The 23,586-nt window shown below is 40.2% G+C and overlaps 1 protein-coding gene across 1 annotated transcript in view; it reads right to left on the reverse strand.

The window, feature by feature from the left end:
- Nucleotides 1-9,113: 9,113 nt before the first annotated feature.
- The window catches only part of qsox1 (quiescin Q6 sulfhydryl oxidase 1), a 37,543-nt gene continuing 23,070 nt past the window's right edge, over nucleotides 9,114-23,586 (reverse strand). Inside the window, exons 10-13 of the mRNA XM_042483986.2 lie at nucleotides 23,086-23,224; nucleotides 20,286-20,462; nucleotides 12,639-12,800; nucleotides 9,114-11,534 (exon numbers count right to left, since the gene is read on the reverse strand). Coding sequence (XP_042339920.1) covers nucleotides 10,753-11,534; nucleotides 12,639-12,800; nucleotides 20,286-20,462; nucleotides 23,086-23,224 — 1,260 coding nt within the window. The 3' untranslated portion in view covers nucleotides 9,114-10,752. The remainder of the gene's footprint in view (nucleotides 11,535-12,638; nucleotides 12,801-20,285; nucleotides 20,463-23,085; nucleotides 23,225-23,586) is intronic.

Genomic DNA, 23,586 nt, shown 5'->3' on the forward strand with positions numbered 1-23,586 from the left:
CACGCTTATATGGAGAATAATACAGGTGCGTGGCACGCTGTTGTCATGTAACTCTGCAGAAGGCCTGCTTTATCATTAGCCAAAACATCATATATTATTCGCATTTAATTTATTATTTTTATGTATGCAAATACAGGATAAATCTGTTGCACGTTATTTCCAGTTTTGCACCCACACAAGCAAAAATAAATATCAAATGGGTTCAAGGCAAAAGAGCATTACAAATGGTGACAACACTTATTTTGTGGAAATGGCTGCAAAACACCATAAACAATCCACTGTAACGGTTGTGATCGACAATAACAAAATGCATTATATCTCAGTGACTTCATTTCAGAGACGATGCATATTTTTGAATAGTGTAAATCTATATTTGCAGCATGAATATATAACAGCAGCGTGCAGACCTACCTAATCACCGCAGCTCGCCGGTGAGGCAGACTGTCTCCTCCTCCTCCTCCTCCTCCTCCTCTTCTCCTCCATGATGGGGTTTTCTCAGCAGTTTTTCTCGCACAGAAACGGTCAGTCCACAATCTCTCCGGCATCCCCTGACAAAACAACATTAGGTAGCGACGGCACCGTGTCCCCAAGCATTTGGTCCGAAAGCAGCAGAGGAGCAGAGAGAGGGAGAGAGGCAGAAAGGCGAGGGGGGAAACCTTAGCAGAGAGCACCGAGGAGAAAATTAAATTGCACTTGTGGGGCAAATTCTATTAGGGAATAGTTATTGTCTCCTGACAGCTCCTGTCCATTTGGGTAATTAGTAGAAGAGATTGGTTGAACAAACGAAATCTATTCCCGTCAGAAATGATATTTTCCAATTCCCTGATTGAACCTGACCCTGTCGTGCTAAGACGAGGCGGTAATAGGCTCATTTGACTCAAATAACTCGTGCAACAGTCCAGCCAAGGCTGCCTGATGAAAGACCTGATGGAGGATTTGAAAATAACCCGAGAGAGTTGTTTCATTATTTTCAAGACACACTGCAGGATTAAAGGCTGTCACAAACATGATAGAAAAGACGTCATCATCATTATTATCATTTTATTATTATTAATAAATCAAGACATGCACTGACAAACTCTAGAGATACTTTTATAGAAATTTCTCTGGACAGCAAAGACATAATTTAAATATATAGTTAATTTTAAACCCTATGATTCACTGGCACCTGCCCAAGGTGTTACCCTGCATGCATGCTTCCCAGTGCATCCTGGGATAGACTCCAGACCCCCACCACCTTTATCAGATAAACCTGGGAAGCAAATGACTGGAATGCTGGATCCAAATCCCTGCATGAAAAGTATGACTCTTTCCTTTGAGAGAAATGTAACGTTGCCTACCGATCTGAGACCTTGTAAACAATAATGTCTGAATGAGGCAGATGAATGTGCAACATAAACTACAACCATGATAAATTGCTGAAGGATCCTACTGGGCACAGATCCACGCAGGGGCCCAAAGTGCCAGGGACCTCCCCTGCATTGAGCCAATCAGTAGCTCGCTCAAAATACCATGAACTGACTCAGAAGAGACGTAAACTGACAACAAAGACATACTAAATGATCAAAAAGAGACACAAAATAACATTGGCAAAATTGTCTCAAAGAAAAACAAAATGACCAAAGAAGACAAAAAAATAACTTAAAGGGACAAAAACTGTCTATAAAGACACAACAACAAAGAGGTAAAAGTGTCTTGCTTCTATGTAGGAGAGGTGGTGGGGCATTTTGCATATCTATGTCTGGGGATCGATTGTATCATAATCTGTCCATGACTGCAACACAAAAAGCTGTCTCTAAAAGAAAAACAGATATTTAATCAACCTTTAAATAATGTTGCGTGCTCTGTTTTCTCTTGTGTTCCCTCTGCAGACACCTGCTTGATCTGCTCATTATGAGTAGTTTTGAAGGACTGGAGAAATGTGACAATGGGGTTAGTGAGCCAGACGGCAGCAGAGAGGCTGTATGCTTACTTGCATTTGAGTAGTGGCTTGAGCTAGTGTTATAGCAATTCCTTCAGAGTTAATACAGCATTTCCCAACCTCTCCTTGAGTATCACTTCTCCTGCATGTTTTAGAGCTCTACCTGCTGTAACACAGCTGAATCAAATGATCAGCTCGTCATCAAGCAGCTGCAGGAGTTTATAAGGAGTTGATCATTTGAATCAGCTGTTTTAAAGCAGGGAAGGATCTAAACAGGAGAAGTTGTATTCGAGAAGAGGTTTGGGAAATGCAGAGTTAATATTTAAACCTGTGACATTTTCCCCTTTTGCTAAGAAAGTAGTTTTCAGTTGTTGCCTTTAAGTGTCGGGTTGTGAACCTTTTTATTTCTTAATAACTTCCTTTATTTAGCTCGCATCCCTTGAGTCTGATTAGGGAATGTAACAATGAGCAAATATGCACAAAATGCTAATACGTTTTTGCAACCAACTTTCCTTTAGGGTCTTCGAGATGAGGGTCTCCGAAAGGTGACCTTAATTTTGAGAGTGTAGCTAAATTACAAATCTTTGAGGACTAACAAGGCACAACATAGTCTAGGCTACATCTCAGTTAAAACTTTGATCAGCCTAAAATATCACATGCTTAAGTGCTTTATTTTGCTATTTACATAAGAAAAGTTTAAACATACATGTGCTAAAGACCCCTTCATTACTACAAATGTTATTGCATTTAACAAGTACCATGACTCTTTTCAGCTCCTGATTGTTGCATGTATTGTATCTGCTGTTATGTTTTGACATGTTTTTATGATGTAATCTCTGCCTGTTTGTAACTGAACTCCCTAACAGAAGAAATATCTCAGTGAGACTGTTCTGGTTAAATAAAAGATAAATGATAAAAAAAGATACTAAAAGCCTTTTATAACTCAAGATTTCCAGTGAAAAGCGAGGAGTGAATCTTCCCACTTCACTGACAGGAGCCAAGTCTGCTGAGTGAATGAAAACAATGTGACTGACAAGCGTTGGATCTTTTCCAACATCATTACCTACACTTCCTGTAAGCTATATGCTAACTCTGCAGAAGGAGGAGGAGGAGGAGGAGGAGGAGGAGGAGGAGGAGGAAGGGCGAGACCAGAACATAAAAGACCAGAAACAGAGCAAAAGAGAAAAAGTAAAGGTCGGATTTGTGTTGAAATTACAATAGCAAAGTGGAGCATATTGTCAAGGCCTAAACGCAGTTGATAGTAGGAAGTTATTGATCCTCCCTCCCTTCTGTCCTCACTTCTGCTCTATCTGCTGTGCACAGATGAACTGCAAGGACTCCCAATTTGCTAAAAATCAAAGATACTTCTCCTTCAAGTCATTCAGGACACACACTGCAGGTACACAAACTAACATGGGAGGACAAGCAGTCACACACAGGTATTGATTGGACAAGAACAGACAGAAAAATACACTTGATACAGAGAAAACTTGTTTTCTTGGACAGTCTTCATTTCAATGAATAATAACTAAACTTAATGAGCCACAGCTGATCTTATATAGTTTAATGACAACATCAATCAGATTTGAGAAGCTCTTGCTACAGTACAAACATAGCAGGACAATTACACGCACCAAAAAACGTAAAGAAACAACACAGTTTTAATTTAATTTGATTTATTTTATTTATAAGGACAATACAAATTAATGAACATTTCTGTAAATGTGCCAGTGTTAGCCATCAGGCTAATTTTCGACTATAGTCTTTGATTAAAGATGTTTTGACACCTATAAAATGATAAAATTCACATAACAACTGTAGCAGGACACCGTAACGACAGCAACAGCTACAACAAACAGCAACTCCCAAGACAGAACAGACAGTAAAACAACAGTACAAAGCAATAGCACAGCAACAACGTATAACTTTTTACCACAAATAGTGAATCAACAACATAGAACTTTTTAGCACAAATAGTCATGCACGCAGCAAGAAGTAACGACACACACTAAACATAACATGCAGACATGCAGAGCAGCAACAGCAACAAGAGATAAAATACAAGAGTCATAATGTAGACCTTAATAAAATGTTAAAATATGCAGTTACAGGTTAACAATATGATCGTATGCACTCAAACACAGGCAGTCTATGCGACACAACGTCAGGCAGGTTGTCAATAAAATAGGTATTTCATGCATACCCATGCAAAGCTGGCTGCCTAGCAACGGGCAGAAGACATAAGGCGAGTAAGCAGCAGGTTAGCAAATATAACAGTAATGTTTGAGAGAACAATGCTGTGTTGATTACAAATGTTCACGTGTCTGATATTCCAAAAGCCAGGCCTTGAGCCTTTGTGTGAAGGTGTGATAGGTGTTACAGTGTCTTATATCAGAGGGAAGAGAGTTGCAGTTGAGAAGCTATCAGAGAGCAGCATGAAGGTGGTGGACCTGTAAAGGATTACACAGTCCCCTCTCAGTACAGACCTTGTGGCTCTACTGTTTTTTTATGTTTTTCTATGAGTCACTCTTATAAAGTGTAATACAAATGTCATACATACTGTATGTGTCTACTATTGGAGTCCAAACATCTACATGTCTTTATCTTACAGTGTCTTCACCTTCAGACACCCTGGAGCCTCCTCACATGCCTGCATGCAGACAGTGAAGGTCTCTGAAAATACCTAAACATGATCATGGATGAATCATACGTTCATACAGCTATTCATGATTACATTTACATACTTTTATATGTAATCATTTTCTATGTCAACACTCCAAGTTTCTTTTAGTTTCTTTTGGTTGAACACTGCAACAAAGTGGCAGCCTCTTCGGTTCAAACAGCATCGCGACACACTGATGGAGAGACGAGATGTTTGGGAGACGAGCAGATGAGCGTCCACATGAAGGGGGAGGGAACGCAGCAGTAAAATGAGATGGATCTGACCCTACTTGACTCCTGCCTTTAAAAGGCTGAATGTTTAAAACTGAAAGGGGATCTGGCTTAGTTTGGATGTGATATATACCAACACCATATATTAACCTCTTTTTCATAATTTATTCACCCCCCCCTCACTCCTTCCTTCCTTCTCTCTCTCTCTCTCTCTCTGTCCACAGCAGGAAGCTTTATAGTATTATTAAAGTCAGAAAGAGAGATGACAGAAAAATGCATCAGGCCCCTCCTGCATTTTAATATCAATACCGAAGGGGTAATAAACATCGAGGCAGAGAGCATACAGCAGAAGAGCGACTATAAAACCCCACATTGTCTAATTTATGGAAGACAACAACAGGGCAGCAAGGTGAGGTTTTTACCCTTCACTCTCTGCTTTCATAACACAACAATATCTCAGCACACAGCATTTGTTTTGCACTGAATAAACACATAAAAAGTTCTGAAGAAAGTAATCCTGCCTTTTTGATTGAATGGCTCGTGTGTACCTGGAGGAGGGATGGCAAACTGGGCGATTTCTGTGATATTTTTTGCTGGATGTTTTAGTCAAATCAAAAGCTTCATCTGTGGATAGAGTTTGTCCAAGTGTTGTTGTCCATGTTCCAATTTCTTTTCTTAAAAACAACAACAACAACAACAGAAAACACTTTCTTCATTACTTTAAGGCAGTGATAGGGGCCAGTGGGCCAAATCTGGCACCCAAATGGGTGCCAGGTGGCCCCACCAACCATTTTCTAATTCACAATAAAAATAAAAATGATTCACACAGAGAATTGTTGTTGTACTTTTATGTGCCAGAGTAGATAAAACAGCATCAAAATAGTGCTTGTTTATAAAAAAAATGCCAGTTGAGGATTCCCCACACCCCCCAACAGAGGTCCTAGCTAAGCCCCTAATGTCCTAAAATCCTAAAAACATCCTAAAATTCGAGAAAGGTAAAATTTAAGAAGTGTCCTAAAATGCATGAAACATGTATTCGGCCACTGCGACTGGCCCCTCACCTCCTGTCATTTTGCAAAAGTGGCCCCCAAACAAAGCCAGCTGAGCATCCCTGCTTTACAGACTTCAATGTTGGCTTAAAAGTTGAGTTTCAAAGTTTTTTCTTGACCTTGAAAACTAGGTTTCCCAATTTTTATTATAGCTTATTAGAGCACTTACAATAGCTCACTACCCCTGTCACCCCCTCAACCCACGCTTCATCCTCCTCCCCTCTGGCCGCAGATACAGACAAGAAATCCCACTTTGGTTGGAGTTTTGTGCCCACAGCCATAAATGTTTTAAATAGCAAACATTGAAACAGTCTGTGTCTGTGTGTATTGTGATGCTCTCGGCTCATTGTAAGTAAATAAAAACACATTAATTCTCATTTTCAGGTACTTATTCACTAAAAAAACATAGGTATTACATTAAATTTTAAACAATATGTCCTCCTAAATCTCTTAAAGGACAATTGCTGTTTAGTTAAGCCTTTAAACAACACCTTACAATGACACTTTTGTTGATTTTCCTCATTCAGTCTAAATACAGCTTCAAGAAAAAGCTACAGCAGGAACAACCCTTAAATTAAATTCCCCGAACTCTTCTTCTGATTTGAAACAGACAATGAACATAAACAGCTCTAGATGTGTCCTGATTTAAATTTGAAGCGTCTGTCCTGAGGGTGAACCACTCACCTCAGTCTTGGCAAAGCTGCAAACAGATATTATACCGCTGCCAACTTCCTCATTAACCATCATTAGTCTGAACCAGCATAACACTTGCAGCTCACCGAGGCTCACGGCGCCTGATAAAGGGCTTCTGTGGAGTAAGCAGCACGAAGCAGTGCTGACTCCAATCCTATAACAAACACAGGTAAACATTTAAACAGATTAACAGATCGGATGTGTGGGGAAAAGGTACTTATACCAAAAGTCAAGTCATGAATGTGTTTCACATTAGTTCTAAGCCATAGCATAGGCAAACAAAAAAGCAACGTACGGTCAGATATTTCAAAACAAACAGTTGTTGAACACACAAAAAATGTTTAAGAAGGACACATAATACCTCTTTTAGTTTGACAGTTTCCCAAGTTAAAAAAACACACAGCACACCCTGATATTAAATTTTGTCAAGTGATATATGGAATAATGTTTGAAAAAGGTATAAATAACTCGCAGAAGCTTCCCGGTGACAAACTGTTTTTCTCAGTCCATTCTGGCGATCATAATGTGTCATTGAGGGTCTAATTCAAAGTATCTGAGAGTTTGATTAAGTCACAGAACCACAGCTGCTCTGCCTTGATGCTCCTGTGCTTTAATGTAGGGCTATTAATCAGCCTATTGTGTGTGCGTGTGTGTGTGTGCGTCTGTGTGTGTGTGTGTGTGTGTGTGTGTGTGTGTGATGTTAGAGGAATCGACTGCCTTTACTCAACCAATTCACCATCAAAACCTGTCATACTGCTGAAAACATGTTTAGGATAAAGAGATGGAGTGGAGTTTTGGATGAGATCAGAGTATGTCTATGTGTTTGTGAGTGTGTGTGTGTGTGTGTGTGTGTGTGTGTGTGTGTGTGTGTGTGTGTGTGTGTGTGTGTGTGTGTGTGTCTATGTGTGTGTGAGTGTGTGTGTGTGTGTGTGTGTGTGTGTGTGTATCGGTGGGGGGTGGGGTAGACAAGAGTCAAGGGAATTCAAGTCCCTGTTCCAGGAAAACACAAAGCTCAAGATCAAGTGTCGGTTGTCCTTCCGATGGGCTTGTTGTAATCCGGACCACATCAGACCCTCGTCTTTCCGTCCATTCATCCCGCACACGATCACTGTTGCCGCTGCTTTCATCCACCTCACCCAACCATCTCACCCATGTCGCCCTCCCCGAGGGTCTGCTGCTGCCTGCCTGCCCCCCCGCTGAGCTCACCTCCAAGTGTGTGAGGAAAGAAGCCCCACGAAAGCCGATTGCGTTTTAATAAAGTTTATTATCTGCAGGGAGCTAATCCTCAAGGGTAATCTCTCCCCTCTAGTCCTAAAGGAAAGCTGGATTATTCACTTGCTATAATCCCAATGAAATTGTTAGGATTTAGCTTGCGCTGCACAGCAGATGGCAACAGGCTTTTTCCTTCAACCTTGGATGCTTTAACCCCCCGTTTCTACATGCAGCACCCCCGGTGCTCGTGCCTCATGTCCTGAATGTCTTAGTCAAAACAAAAAAACAAACACAAAATCTTGTTTTTGCCAAACCTGCAGTGGAAAACATCTGGGCGGTTCTCTAAACATATTTTGACATCTGAGCTGATACAGATGTGATCAAGCTTCACCCCTTGTGTAATTTAATGTTATTTGGTAAAAAGAAGGTGTGATTGATGGGTATTTAAAAAGGAAATAGGCAAGTTTTTATGCTTTAATGAAAAGCTGCCTGTTTCCACTTTACAGGGACGGTTCACCCCAAAATCAAAAGTACAGATGTCTCCTCTCACCTTTCGGGTTATTTATCAATCTAGATTGTTTTGATGTGAATTGCTGAGTGTTGGAGATATTAACCGTAGAGATGTCTGCCTTTTCTTCAGTATAATGGAACTAGATGCCACTCAGCTTGTGGTGCTCAAAGCGCCGAAAAAATTACATTTGAAAAACTGCACAGCAATGTGTCTTTCCAGAAATTACCAGAGACAATCCACAGACCTTGTTTTGGGCAGTTTCATGTAGAAACTAATTTCTTTACCAAACGACAGCCGCCAACCGTATCACTGTGCAGAAGGAAGCGTGCATCTGCTGCTCGCTCACCTTGCACCACTGAGCTGGCTAACGTTACATCTCAGCCGAGAAGGACGCCATTAATGTTTGCATTTTGCGCTGTCACAAGCTCGAGCATCTTGTCGATGAGTAGATGCACACTTCCTGCACGGTGATACAGTTGGTGGGTGTAGTTTGGTAGAAAGAAAATAGTTCCCACATGAAACTGCTCACAACACAGTCTGTGGATTATTTTGAGTTACCAGGTCATGAATTGTTGAAAGAGACATTTCTGTTGAGTTTTTATAAAATGTACTTTTTTTTGGTGCTTGTGCCATTTAGTTCCATTAAATTAAAGAGAAAGTGGACATCTCTACAGCCGATATCTCCAGCACTCAGCATTTCACACCAAAGCATTCTAGATGATAAATGGCGCTAAAGGTTATGTATGTATGTATTTTTTATTTGTGCGTACACTGTCCCTTTAACGAGATATACCTCAACAATTTACAGGTTTCAGAGTATTGTAAAAGCACTGAGTCCTTATCAAAAATAATTTTATTGATTGAGACAGAAGCGAAGAAGCAAACAGTAAAACAGTGTTTTTGAGATGACCAGCTGAAGCTTTACATGTCAGACTCAAGCCAAAAACAAATCCTACTTATTCTTAAACCTTGTCCAGTGTGAACATATGTGTCGCTCCACAACACTTCACAAACAACCAGAGGGGCTGTTATGTGGACTCAGCAGTGTGATGTAATAATCAAAGAGGTGACATAACGCTCAGTGTGATGTACAGGAAGCCACCTCAAAAGGAGCTGAACAACAGACGGCTGATCCGCTCTTCTCTGTGAAAGTTAGAGTGGACCTGCTGCCGGTCCTGTCACAGTATTCAGCAATATGATGCAACTGTCGAGCCTACAACAAAGTATTAAACCCCAAAAAGCACTTACGGATTTTAACATCTGATTATTAAATGAAATGCAGAAACATCTCAATTAATACTTTAAACAAAACTCGCAGTGATTAACTGGAGGGAAAACAGTCCATCTGTAATTTAAGATACAACCAAACATTTCTTAAATCAATGAATAATCTATATGAGTAATAAGTTCAAATGATTCAAACATTTTTACGTGTAAATATATACGAATTGTGACTAAAATTAAGTTGGGTTTTTTTTTTGGTCATAGTACACAGGGAAGTCTTCACCCGACTGTCAGAGATTAAAAAAAAAAAGAAAAAAGTTTAAAATCACAATGTTACAAATGACCATCACTTCCTTAAAGCAACAGAAATTACTTAGTACAAAAAAAGGCATTAGTTGCATTCACTTCATTCAAATTGCAAAAATTATATTCATCTCAAATTTTTTTCCTTCAAAATTTTTTTCAACAAAAAGACAAATTGATTATCCTTTACTAAGGTGCAAATCCCAAGCCCACTTGTGGAAATAAACACCTATATGCTCTGACTTTTTCACAGTTGAGCTGCTGCCTGAAAAGCTCTGGAGGCCAGATAGATGTAACGTTAAATAACTGACCCAATTTTGAAAGATCTGGAGCATAATCTGCTAATTATCCCTTCTCTTCCTCTCCAGTCAAACTGTAAAATTGAAAACATTATTTTTACTTTTAGAAAAAAATCAAGGAAACTGATTGCCTTGAAAAATTTAAGTAAATATAACAATTAATTTTAATTGATGTTTACGTTATATCTAAGTGTTAAGTTTACTTAAAATTTAGTTATGTGTACCTATGTTTTTTTTTTTTAAGTTTTTGTTTTCATCACAATGAAGTTAATTCAAACTAACTTGGTTTACTGAGACTGCTAACACTTAGAAAAAACATTTTAGTTGTCATTTTCCAGGTCTTAACCACTTCACAAAATTAAGTAAATACAGCTAGATTTGAAGGAAACTTAACAATTAGATATAAAGTTGATTAAGATTAATAGTTGCATTCACATTACAATACATTTCAAGGCACTGGGTTTCCAAGATTATTTTAAGTAAGATCAATTTGTCAGATTTTACTGTTCTTTGTCTGCAGGTAACAGTTAAGCGGACCACCTAAGATCGCTCTAGTCGTGACACATCCCCTTACACTAACCCAACCTCAGCCTACAGGAACCTAATGAATGTTAATCGTTGCTGACTCAGATTAGGAAAAACTTTGGTTCAGGGCAGGGACACTTTAGCCCGCCGTAGCCTGAGGCGGTTTTTGAAGAAAAGGTACATGGCCAGGAGACACATGGAGGACAGGAAATAAAGGATGACACACAGGCTGATGTCCACTTTGGAGAATCCAATGCTCAGCACGGACATCCAGCGTCCTCTGTGGCTCAGCTCGGCCTTCTCAAGAAAGTACTGACCTGTCAATTCTCGCTTCTTCCTCTGCCGCTCCATATCCAGCTCAAAGTCTGCATCCACAGGCTGCAGCCCCACCATCCCGAGCCCCGCGTCCAGCTCCATGCCGAGCCCGAACACAGGCCCCGGCTCCTGCTCCTCCTTCCTCTGCAGGGTGCGCTGTTTGACGCGGCTGGAGGCGGCCACCCGTAGCGCCTTGACCTTGTAGTGCTGGTTGACGAATGAGTCTAAATCAACGATGTCCTCCTGCGGCTCTCGCATCTTCATCCCCACAATGCTCGGCTTCCTGTAGGCCTGCCGTCGGGCTCGACCCATCTCCATTTCAGGCTTGGCCCATGGGGTCGTCTCAGCTGCTGCTGCTGCTGCTCCTTCCCCACCTTCCTCCTCTTCATCCTGCATCCCCTCCTCTCCCTCCTCCTCCTCCTCTTCCTCCTCTTCTTGTGCAGCGGGTTGCGATGGCAGAGGATGTGTCATGGATTCTAAAGCTTCCCTGGCTTTCCTCTCGACACGTTTCTGAGCCTCTAAAGCTCGCTGCTGACTCGCGTGTTTTTCCCTCTGTTTTGACACGACCACATTTTCATCTTCGAGGTAGTCTGAGGAAAACAAAGACATGGGTACATTATTTCTAAAGTCATCACCTCAAACCTAGAAACAGAAGATCTGATAATCATCCTCGATTCATCTGGATCAATGATGAACCTTTAGCTATTTCTTTGCTATTCACTCATTACAGAACAAAAAAAACCCCCAAAAAACTCACATTGAAGAAAAACTACTCTCTATAATTCATATTTTACATTCATTTAAGATGAAGATTATATTTAATATAATTTAGAGAATAAACTGTTTCAATTTGCTAGAATTTGGCACACCCAAATCAAGTACGATGCAGCATGAAATTAAAAAACGATATTTAACCCTTTGAAACTTGAGCAAAATGGTTTGATTTCTTTCAACATGGGGAGAAGGCAATGAGTAACTTAACATACAATACCCAAAGAAAGAGTGAGAACCTGGTAAAAAGTTACAAAAAATTACCTTAAAATAAGAAAAAAAAAAAGAAAAAAAAAATCACTTAAGAAAATGACCTGAAAAAAAACGCAGAAAATTAAAATATAAATATATGTACAATTTTTTTCTGTAGCATAATTTCAAATACACAATTATATTATTTATGCTCAGAAATATATTTTTTGGACATTTTTCCCTTTTTTATTTTTATTTTTATAATTTTGTTATTATTCTTCCCCCTTGTTAAAACTGATTTTCATTTTCTTTGTCAACTATTAGGTTTTTCAGACATTTTTTGCCAGTTGTTGTCTTTTTTCCCCATATTTCTGAAAGAAATGAAACAAATTTGCTCAGGTTTCAAAAAGTTAACACAAAAAATTAGTTCAAATACATTGCACAAGGAAGTTGGGTGGGTAATGGTGACAGTGGGATTATGTACTCTCTTTGCTACCTCATTCCCTTTTTTTTTTAACTCCTTTTTTTGTGTTAGGTCTTTACTAGCTGGGAGCAGGTATCTTTTTTAATGGGCAGCTTGCTTCACATGTAGACAACAGATACACAGGCAGATGTAATGTGTTTTTGAGCTTCTCAGAGAGAAAAAATACATTTCTGTAGTTCTGTAAAAAAAGCACTGAATTTATGAGCAATGCACACTTCAGAAAAGAAACTCCGATGTTAAGCCGTACCAGTGAGGATGCTGCTGGAAGAGAAGTAGGACAAGAGGAAAGGAAGAACATGGTCTTCACTCCACTTGTGATCCCCGTTGTTCTTCACTGTGTGGCAGGCCGGACACATTTCTGGTGAAGGCCACTGGATCTTTGGGAAGTTTGGGTCTTCACTCAAAGCACCTGCAGAGATAAACACAGAAGTAGAGTTACGGTATTGTACATTCATTTATCCATTCATTCATTTTTATTCATTTCTGTGTCATGCCAAACGTTTGGCTCATCCCACATGGGACTACGTGAGACCATTATTTTACAAACATCTTCCCGTCTGTCATACAAAAAATCATGCGAAAAAGGAAATAATTAGCTAATATACCAAACAAGCTCTTCACAGGCAAAACTACCAAATATTTATATATTATCTTTTCTCCAGATAACTAGCAATTGCATATGCTGCATATGTGAACTGCTATCTTAGTTTTTGTGCATCTACACAGCACAACACAGCTGAGCCCTGATCACTTAGGCACTGGGACAAGATCGAGCACACAACAGTATTGTAGGGAGAAAGTTTAAATTGTGACTATAAAAAGGAAGTTGTGTGATTGAAAATGTAAAATTCAGTATTGTGAGAGCAGCAGAATTAAACATACTGACATCTGTTCTTGACTTATTAATTTTTCCCATAAATCTACCAAATAAACAACCTCAGTACACTGACAAAAGCAGCTTCAATACTAGATTATTTCCATTTTTGGGACACAAGACCTCAATTCCACCCCACTAAGGAAAATGTACTTTTACTCCACTGTCTTCATTTGACAGATATAGTTAGTCAGTTACTGTAGACTGTTAAACGTATGATTAACTTAGATAATATGATCCATTGCTACACGTACAGTACTTGTGATACTTGAAGGAATACCTGACCCACAAAAATGTTTTTCTGGCATGCCTCTACAGTGAACAAAGAATTAAAAAGCTCAAAAGAGTCTTGATGAATTGAAGTTAAAGAGGCCAAAACAATATCACAACATCTATTTACATATTCTCACACAACTTGTGCAGTATAATTCAAGTCTAATTTATCCAGTCATATGCTCAGTACTTCCCAAATTCTGCTAGTATATCTAGCAGAATTCAAATGCATGCACTTGCCCCTGTTGCCTACTCATCTGTGCATGACACTGTTCATGTAGAGGTATTTTAAGTAGTAATGCTTTAGCAAAAATTCATGTATTTCTGGGAATAATGATCATACAGCTAGAAAATGAGACTTGGATTATACTGCACGAGTTGTGTCAGTGTGTGTCAGTGACTGGTCTATATAGTTTGGCTGTTGTTAATTGCAAACCCCTTTTTCTTCAAATCCTTACTTTTTTTTTCTTTTTAGTTTTTGGATTCCTCACTCACACAAAAACAATATTTTCTTTGAGTTGTCTTCAAATTCATCTTAACACAGAGTGAATGACTGATGCACAAATGCTCATTTTGTAGCTGAAGTATCCCTTTATGTACATTGGCTGCCAGTATTCTGTTTAAGTGCATTTTTTGATGCATGAATTTAACTAAAGAGGTGTGTTTCTGCCAGTAATACAGTTTTCTCACCCTAATAATCTAATAAGTATTTCACTAACTCACAACAGATAATATACAAGGTCAGACAATGTTGCAGGGGTCCCAATTCGTTGCCACATCCTGGAATTGCACAACATAAAGTGCCCAGTATCCATTGTTGTTTCTTTTATTCTCCTTGTTGGTGCATCAACTTGAGGATGTAAGTGCTCTGAGCACTGGATGCAATCTGTGCTGAACCCATTTGATCTTGTCACAGTGCTCGTAAAAACTAAGTGCCTATATGCATATGTGTATGTATGTGTTTAAGTGTGTATATGTAAATCATCTGTCTGTGTTTGTGCGCATGTAATCTAAGGATTGATATTTCTGTGTGTGTGTGTGTGTGTGTTCACACACACATGTGGGGTAGCTGTCCACTTTGGCCACATCTATTATCTCACCACCCCTCCCACTGGGACATCCCAGAAGCCCATTGATCATTGTTAGACCCTGTCATACACTCTCCCTCTCTCTCTCTCTCTCTCACACACACACACACGCATGCACACACACACACACACCCACACCCACACACACACACACACACACACACACACACACACACCCGTTTTCAGGCTGCAGGCCTCGGTGCTCTGGACCACCTGTCTTGTCCCTTCACACCCCTTTGAAAGCAAAGTCCAATCTCCAAATTGAACATGAGAGCAACAGAAACCTCAGAGGGGAGCTGCCCTTCTAATGAATTAGAAACTTCCTTCTTTAGCATGTTTTCTTTCATGTAGCCACTGCCCACTAACGCCCCTCGTCACTCACACACAACACGGCATCCATGTCAACAGACTGGTAAAAGAAAAGGCACAAGAAAATACTCATGCACAACAGACACATGAAAACTCACAAGGACACACACAGGGCAGCATCCAGTAATAAATTGCTTGTTGTCACCAACAGGCCATTGTGTGAGAGAGAGAGTGTGTGTGTGTGTGTGTGTGTGTGTAAAAAGAGGGAAAAAAAGCAGAGCAGCAGCAGCAGCAGGTCTGTCACTTTACAGCACTGTCAATTTACATCCTCCACCACCTCCATCCCCGCTCCCTCCCCCTCCTCCTTCTCTCTGCCGCTCAAGATTAATCTCAGTCATATGCATGTGTGTATGTACTCTGCATACAGTACTTTACATAAAGGATACATCAATTTTACTGTGTCTTGGATGGGCTGCAGTGCAGTCTGTGGGTGTGTGTGGGGGCTTTTATACATTTCAGCAGGTGAGAGCGCACACACACACACACACACACACACACACACACACACACACACACACACACACACACACACACACACACACACACACACACACACACACACACACACACACACACACAGATCAGATCAGATCAGATCTCGTTCCTTATTCTAATCAGCTTGCCACGTTTGCGGCCAGGGTGACTTTAGCCATACCAGCCATATTGAGATTGCCACAATGGCCTGTCACGGAGATGTCATCGCCGCTGCCACACATACATATTCATCAGGTATAAATATGTATTGTTCAGCACGTCAAACTAGCTTCCTCAGCACTAATTCTGTAAGTGAGGATCACCCACACCGCACGGCACGCTGAGCTATCGTGGCTGCAGCTGGGGAGAGCTCATGATGTCAGATATTTTATGTTAATTTAAATACTCAGGATGAAACCTATCTTGTTTAATGTCTGACAGAAATAACACACATACAGATAATTGAGGCTCTGTTATTATTATGTGCCACATTTTGTTGTACTTTAAAAGTTCTTTCGTTTAAGGGTAACCATCTAAGATATTGGGATTTCCGTCTCCCAACATGTGGCCTTGGGTTTAAGCCCAGCTCAGCCCTCACTAACTGTTTCTTCAAACAGCTCCTGGTTTAAGTCAAAATTTTGCAAATTCTGGATTACTTAGTTCATTTTTTTATATGACTGTTTGTGTTTGGACAACATTTGACATTTGAGAACTTTTGTTTTTTTTTATTGAATTAAAAAAAAACATGTTTATATTCCTTAAAAGGATTTGTGATGCATAATATTGTGAATAAAGAAACATACATGGCTGATAGTAGAAGTAATGTTGTTGATTACTTCCAAAATAGGGCTGAGTTTAGTATGGAGGTAAAAGGTGAGACCTAAGGTGAAACAGTTAGTGTTTAAGCAGTGCAAGAACATGCTAATGGCAAAAAGGAGGCAACACAACAAACCTATTTTACCATCTAAAGTAGATGTATCAAGTTTAGAACAAGAGTCAACTAAGGATGTAGGTTTTGTTTAAATTTTCAAGGGGACACAAAAGAAATTTTGGGTTTGGGGTCCTCTCCCAGGAAATATTGAGGATTAAACACTTAATTTCCTACGGTGAATTTAAATGCATCATTTTTTGCCTTTTCTGCATCAATTTATGGTAGAAATGACAATACTTTCATCTAAAGAAAAGTCAGCTGCATCTTTCATGGTTTAATTGTAAATAAAATCTACACCTATGGCAACAACTGATACGAAGCCCTAAGAACCCAATAAGACAAACTATTCTGAAAACAAATTTAAATTTATGTTTTTTTTATCTTCAAGAATATAATCATATAAAATACTCATATAAAAATACTGTATTTAATGCAAAATATTTTAAGTCAATGCCGTCTAATGTCATATCAGTCATAAAAAATATAGGAGCTGTTTTCGCACGAGAATGGAAACATTTTAAAAGATGTTTCTATCCTGTATGAAGAAATGCCAGACCCTGTGCTGCACGAGAACACACACAGTCCTGAAGGCAGCCCGGCCTGCTGCCGTTTGTCTGTAGAAATGTGAATCAGTCTCAGCCTGTTGACAAGCAGCAACAGGACTGAGCTGCCACCGGTCTTAATTCTGCTGCTGCGAGGAGGCCGAGGGCCCTGGGGCCTCTTTGTTGCCAGCTAAATTAATTGTTCGTCCGCTTTACAAATAGCTGCTCTTTCATGCTTGGCTGCTCCTGAAAGGAGGGGCGGGGAGGCCTGCTAAAGAGCTCCACTTTAGGCAAAGGCGAGAGGAGGGGTTGAGTAGATGGAGGGATGGAGTGTGCTCTCCTCAGGGAGACGCCGCCACTCATTGCTACAAACACAGCAAAACCCGCGTCTCCTCCCTCTCTCTTTCCGATTCACCCGACTTATCCCCCGTGGACCCTGACTCACCTTCCGCCATGACTAACTCCCCCTGCCACACGCCACAACTTGACCCATGCTTGGAAAGGCTGTGTGTGTGTTTGGGAGGGGGAGGGAAGGAAGGGGAGTGTGTGTGGCTTGTGTCATGGTGTTTGCCACCTGCTGTCACACAATACCTTGGGAATTGTGTGTGTGTGTGTGTGTGTGTGTGGGCAAGAAGAGGGCTGGTTCCTGGGGGACCCATCCTGCAAGGATGCTGTGCCATTACTTGTCAAGCGCAGGATATGAGTCCCAGGGGAAGGTGAGTGGAAAGAGAGAAAGACCGCAACAGAGATAGAGGAAGCGAGGGAAGACGGATGGATGAAGGTGGCGGGTTGAATAGTGTTTAAGTGTCTGGGGAGCAGACGCACGCAGGGACGGGTGTCCTTCTGGCCCCTGCTGTTCAGGACACAAGCTGTCCCTGAGCTAGAAGAGGGGGCAGTCAACACAAACAAAAGATAGTGATTTAACAAAGTGGGCTGTTAATGACAGCCCTGCGCCTAATAAAATCATATGAACACAGACAAGGGAGGAGGGACGCTTAGGAGCTGTTTAATGCTCTCGAGACGGATGTGCAGAAATGTAAATGCTGATACAACACAGTCAAAAAAAGAGAGAAAACTTTGTAGATTTATATGCAGAGCAAGAAAAGATAGACAAGACAGGATTGGTGATTAGACTTAAAAAAAGTGCATTCTGATCCATTGGGGTTCCCACAGCTCAGGGCAAGTTAAAGTTGAGACCTTTTAAGACTTTTTTTAATGCCAGTGAATTTAAATTTTAGACCAATTTCACAACAGCCAAACTGAATTAAAAAAACAAACAAACACACAAACAAACAAAAAACAACCATGAACCAACATCAGTAACTCAGTGATAGGGACAATTTTGCCCAAATATTTACTGTAATATAAATCATGACTTAGGGATATGCTAAATTTTGAAAAAATATTTTTAATAATAATAATAATAATAATCGTTCTTATTATTATCATTAGAAGTTAAGAGTTTTACAATGTAACCTCAGGAAAAAAAATTATAAAATCCTATTTCCCATGTCTGAGCATTTGAAGAATTTTATGATTTATTTGACATTTTAATACCAGTTAAGGCCCCATTTTGGGATTAATGAATTCAATGCCTTTTAAGACTTTCTAAAGATCCGTGGGAACCCTGTGCAAAAAAGGAAAGACGTGAAGATTCTCATTTCTTTGTACAGCCTACAAAAAGTGAACAAGTGGTTAGGGCGGGGTTTGGAGTAAAGACCTATGAGGATAAGGTCAAACAGCAGGATTCAAGGAAATAAGTCTAGAGGAGATATGAATAAGAAATGGTTGACTGATTATGTGGGAGAGAATCAAAGTAAGGATGTGCAGCAGGACAGAGGATGGCAAAGGGGGGTCAGGAGAAAATGGGTGAGGCAGAAGCAGATGATACTTGGAGGACTAAGACGGGGTGACAGCTGGTGTCTGATCTGAGGATCCATCCTCCCCTCACCCTCTTAGTCGTATTACAAAAGACTAACTGACCGTGAGAGGAAACTAGAACTAAAAAATATCCCCCAGAATTGAGTCAGGTAATGCTTAAGGTGTGGACGGATAGACGCAGGTGTGAAAAGAGGAGTGGGAGGGACAGGGATGGTTTAGCACACTCAGGTATGTAACGTGGACTTAAATCAGCTTCACAACTTTCATATTTGTCATATAGTCTATGGATTACTGGACAGTAGGACTGTACCTGACTCCGAATTATGCCAGTGGAACTGAATTTGGTTGTTCAATACGAATATAAAATGATTCATTTAGTTTTCCATGTGAAGTTTGAATGCGGCACAGTGGGACAGCAGTGTGACAGCAGCATTCATGTCATACAGTAAACAAGCTAATGGTGCTAACAACGGATTGCAAATGCACAAACATATTTTTTGCCAACACTAGATATCAAACAAAAGCCAGAGACTGTGTCCTGTCAATATGCTGTGAGCTATAAACGCAAAGCAACTATGAAGAGACTCAAAATGACCAAAAAGAGACATGAAACTAGAGAGAAGCATAACAACTACAAAGAGATGCAAAATAACAACAAGAGGCTAAACAACAATAAAGTCTGTATGCCGAGGGCATTGTCTCATAATTCAGCCATTATCACAAACTGCATTATCTGTATAGCATATGATGTACAATGAAACATCTGCTATTTACATAAGCTGCATTTACATAAGGTCTATTGTATCAATTTTGTCTTTTTGTCTATAAAATGTCAGAGAACAGACAATAAAAGGCCATTATAATTTCCCATGAACCAAAATTTCAAATTCCTTGTTTTTTCTGACTCCCAGTACAAAACAGATCCTCTAAGACACTGAAAACCAGATCAAGACTGGTGTTTTTGCATGAAGGATGATTGACATGATTGAGTTCATATCAGTTTATCTCATTTGAAGTTACGTTTGTTATTATTGAGGTCTTTTTTGGCCTTAAAATAAAAGCACACATTCCCTTGGTAACAGAAAGCAGTTTGTGGGAAAAATGTTTTTCATTTTCAGACACATAAAATTAAAAAAACAAAAACATACAAATTTTCCAAGTTCCAGTCCTGTGTTGATGGTTAAGTTTTCTCAGTGTATGCCAAGATAAATCATTTTTGGGTGATGTATGTCAAATTTGCTCTTCTTCGATCTTAACACTGAAATATTTTTGATGACACTCTCTTGCACTCTGCACTTCACTGAGATATGTCACATTATGAATGCTATAATTTCTTCAACAGCTGCTTTACTGTTATTTTAAGGACCACAGCTGTAACTAAAATAGTAAAAAGAGAATCACTTCTACTTTGCCCCAAAAGCGATTCTGAAAACTAGCTAAAGATGATTGTTCTGGCTCCTACCTGCCACTCTGTTGTTGACACGATTGTGTCTGGACCAAAGCCACAGGACTGCAGACGACAGCGTGTTCACCTCCACCATGCTCTCCCTCGCCATGGTCTCAAAGTGCTCTGCACACGCCTTGCATCCAAAGAAGCGGCGGATGTATCTTCTCATCGCACTCAGCACCTCCCGGGAATCTGGAGGAAAAGACATTTTATGCTGTCAGTTATTATTGAGCACCAGTAATCTGATCAAAATGAGATGTACTGTGTATTTCACAATAAAAACTACACCACAAACTCCTTGTTAACACAAACTTTGCTTCATGTAAACACGTTCTCAATCCCAACTAGCAAAATGCAGCAGCCTGATCAGTAGCCCTACACTGCAAACTATGTCACTCAAGGTAACCCTGCAGCATCAGTTTTTGATGTGTACTGTTTGCATACTGATCCCCACTGGTTGCATAGTGCCTTTCAAAATAAATGTCCATGTTCACAGTAAATGTAGGTTTCATCATCAAAACTATTTTAGGTTTAGGCAACAAAACTATTTGGTTAGGTTTGAAAAAAAGATCATGGTTTGGGTTAAAATAAGAAAGTCTGTTGTCTAACTTAAGTAAGTTAACATCTGTGTCATGTGACGTATGTCAAATGACCATAACTTCAGCCCCTTTCACACATGCACAGCAAATCTGAATTAACTAGACATTACCCAGAGGAGCTCTATGTGAGAAACTGTCAGATGAATTGGACATTAAACAGACTTCATCCTGCCAGCTATTGAGAACAAATATGATATGTCAGATTAGGCCCATGTGTGAATCGAGCAGGTAATTGTCCAGAGATCACAGTGACCAAGTGGCTGTGTTGAGAATGTTTCTACCATGAAGCTCACACGAAGAAAGGAAGAAAACAAGCACCCGAGGGTTATGAAGAAGGACAATTTAAACAAAGATGGCAACAAAAATAACTAACTGCAAGGATAAGGAGATTCAGGAGTTTTTGTCAGTAAAGGCCGAAGCCAAAATTGTCAGACAAATTCCAGGAATAGCAAGAGACTCTGTCGTTTATCATAAAATTACAAACTGGTTTTGTGACTGCGATGTAATCCACGTCATGTCCTGCCTTCTGCATGCTTTACCCAGATGCCATATTTCCAGTAGATGAGAACACTTCTGACACAATCTTCTGTTGTGTGTTACATGTGTGAAAGAAACTCAGCACAATGTCCGTACATTGTCTGAGGTTTACACGGGGCATGAACACCAATCACCTAGGTGAAAGTCCTGTATTGTTTGACCAATCCACCACCCCTAACTTCCACCCTTCTCAGACTTTCTTTCTCTTTATACTACATCATTGCCAAGGAAAAGTTTACTTTGGAGAGAGCTGAAAGCCCGGGGCATCTCATACAGACACTAAATACCTCCAAATCTTCCGCAGATGTCCATTGACCAAGATGCCATATTTGATGCCATGGGAATGGGGATGAGCTTTCTATATCTTGGTAATGTCACTTTATATGTTTATGTTTTTGTGGTAACATCTTAAGTAAAAATGGTGGTTAACTTTTTTAGAAAAAAAACCCAGCCTCAGCAAGAGTATAAATACATGCAAAATCTCATACATTACCTCCTCTCAACAAGTAGAAATCAGCCATTTTCTCTTATACAAACACAACTGCTACTGTAAAGCTGGTTGTTTCTATACATTAACCTGCTCGCTTATGGCAGTGCGGGTCCAGAGCTTCCTGGATTCCCACGGTTATGTGGGCCAGGAGTCACAGAGAGCTGGGTTAACCCCACATTGAGATGAATTATCTATGTGAATGGGATAACCCAATCTGGAGATTAAATACAGTTAACCCTCTGTGTGAATGGTGGCCATGCTGTTGTCTCAGGACTTCAACAGTCCACAAACATATTTTCCTGGAGCTGTTTGCTTTTGTTCTCGGCTTAGCAGGACCTTCAGATGAACCGTACTGACTGTGTGTATGTGTATGTGTGTATATGTGTGTGTGTGTGTGTGTGAGAGAGAGAGAGAGAGAGAGAAAGAGAGCTCTTTGTGAAAATAAGGATGGGCTTGTATTCAAACCTTTACAAATGTGTTCACACCTTTAATAATGTGTATGTAAATAGAGTTTTATATGATGGTCAATACTGTGCAGTATATAGACATATCCATCCATTCAGCTGGTGGTTTGTGGGGGGCCAGATGGACGCCCCTTTTTTGACCAGTCCATCTGCAGGTCACATGATGGTCCGTAAACCTCGGGATTAACCTCTGTGTGTGTGTGTGTGTGTGTGTGTGTGTGTGTGTGTGTGTGTGTGTGTGTGTGTGTGTGTGTGTGTGTGTGTGTGTGTGTTTGTGTGTTGAAGGGAGATTAACGTCCCTGCCAGGAGTGGAGCCTCCGGTCATCAGCCTGTTTTATTAACCACTCACATTCCACTAATCTAACATAATCCCTTTTCACACAGCCGCAATTAGGCTCAATTTTAGTTGTGACAAAATGACAAAACATAGACAAAAAAACTCAAAGATTGTGATCAACACCTCACTGTGATATTTGTTTGTTTCTGTGTGTGCTCAGTCTTTTCACCGTGTGATGTTAAATCTGGCCAGTGTGAAAAAAAAAGCACCAAACATTCCTGAGCTAATTTGTTTACAAAGCCTCACAAAGCCCTCCGCTCCTGTCTTCATGAACTTTCAGTGCCCCATTTCATTCACAGCAATACAATCTCAGTGTATGTGTGTGTGTGTGTGTGTGTGTGTGTGTGTGTGTGTGTGTGTGTGTGTGTGTGTGTGTGTGTGTGTGTACCTCTGCCTCCAGCGTTCTTGGCCTGGACAGTGAGAACATGGAAGAGAGTCCACACTCCACAAGGATAACGTCTCAGGTGGGGTTGTGAACCCTGACAGGCCACCCACCTCACACCGTCAGGCAGAGCGGTGTCTGGAGACTGAGAGAGAGAGAGAGAACGAGGAAGAAAAACAAACACACAAACACAAATGAGAGACACATGAGAAGCAAGAAACAAAGAGAAAAATCTTACAGGATCAGACTGGTGATATTCTATATGTTTCTTATTGTTAAAAAATCCCAATAACTAACAAAGAGTTTATTCCATTAACAAGTACTGTCTGTGTAACCAAAGCCTGAGAGAGCTTGTTTCTCTTTGTTTTATGTCTCCATTGCAGGCCAAAAACTATTAACACCACACTCTTGACATGTGCTTTTAGTATGACAAACATGCTGACAAGGAAATTTGGCCTGGATGGGGAATCACTGTGAGTCATACGTGGATGAAAATAAAGCAAATAC

This window comes from Plectropomus leopardus, chromosome 5 (assembly GCF_026936395.1).
Source record: "Plectropomus leopardus strain MGB_pleo_1.0 chromosome 5, ASM2693639v1, whole genome shotgun sequence".
NCBI classification, from domain to species: Eukaryota; Metazoa; Chordata; class Actinopteri; order Perciformes; family Serranidae; genus Plectropomus; species Plectropomus leopardus.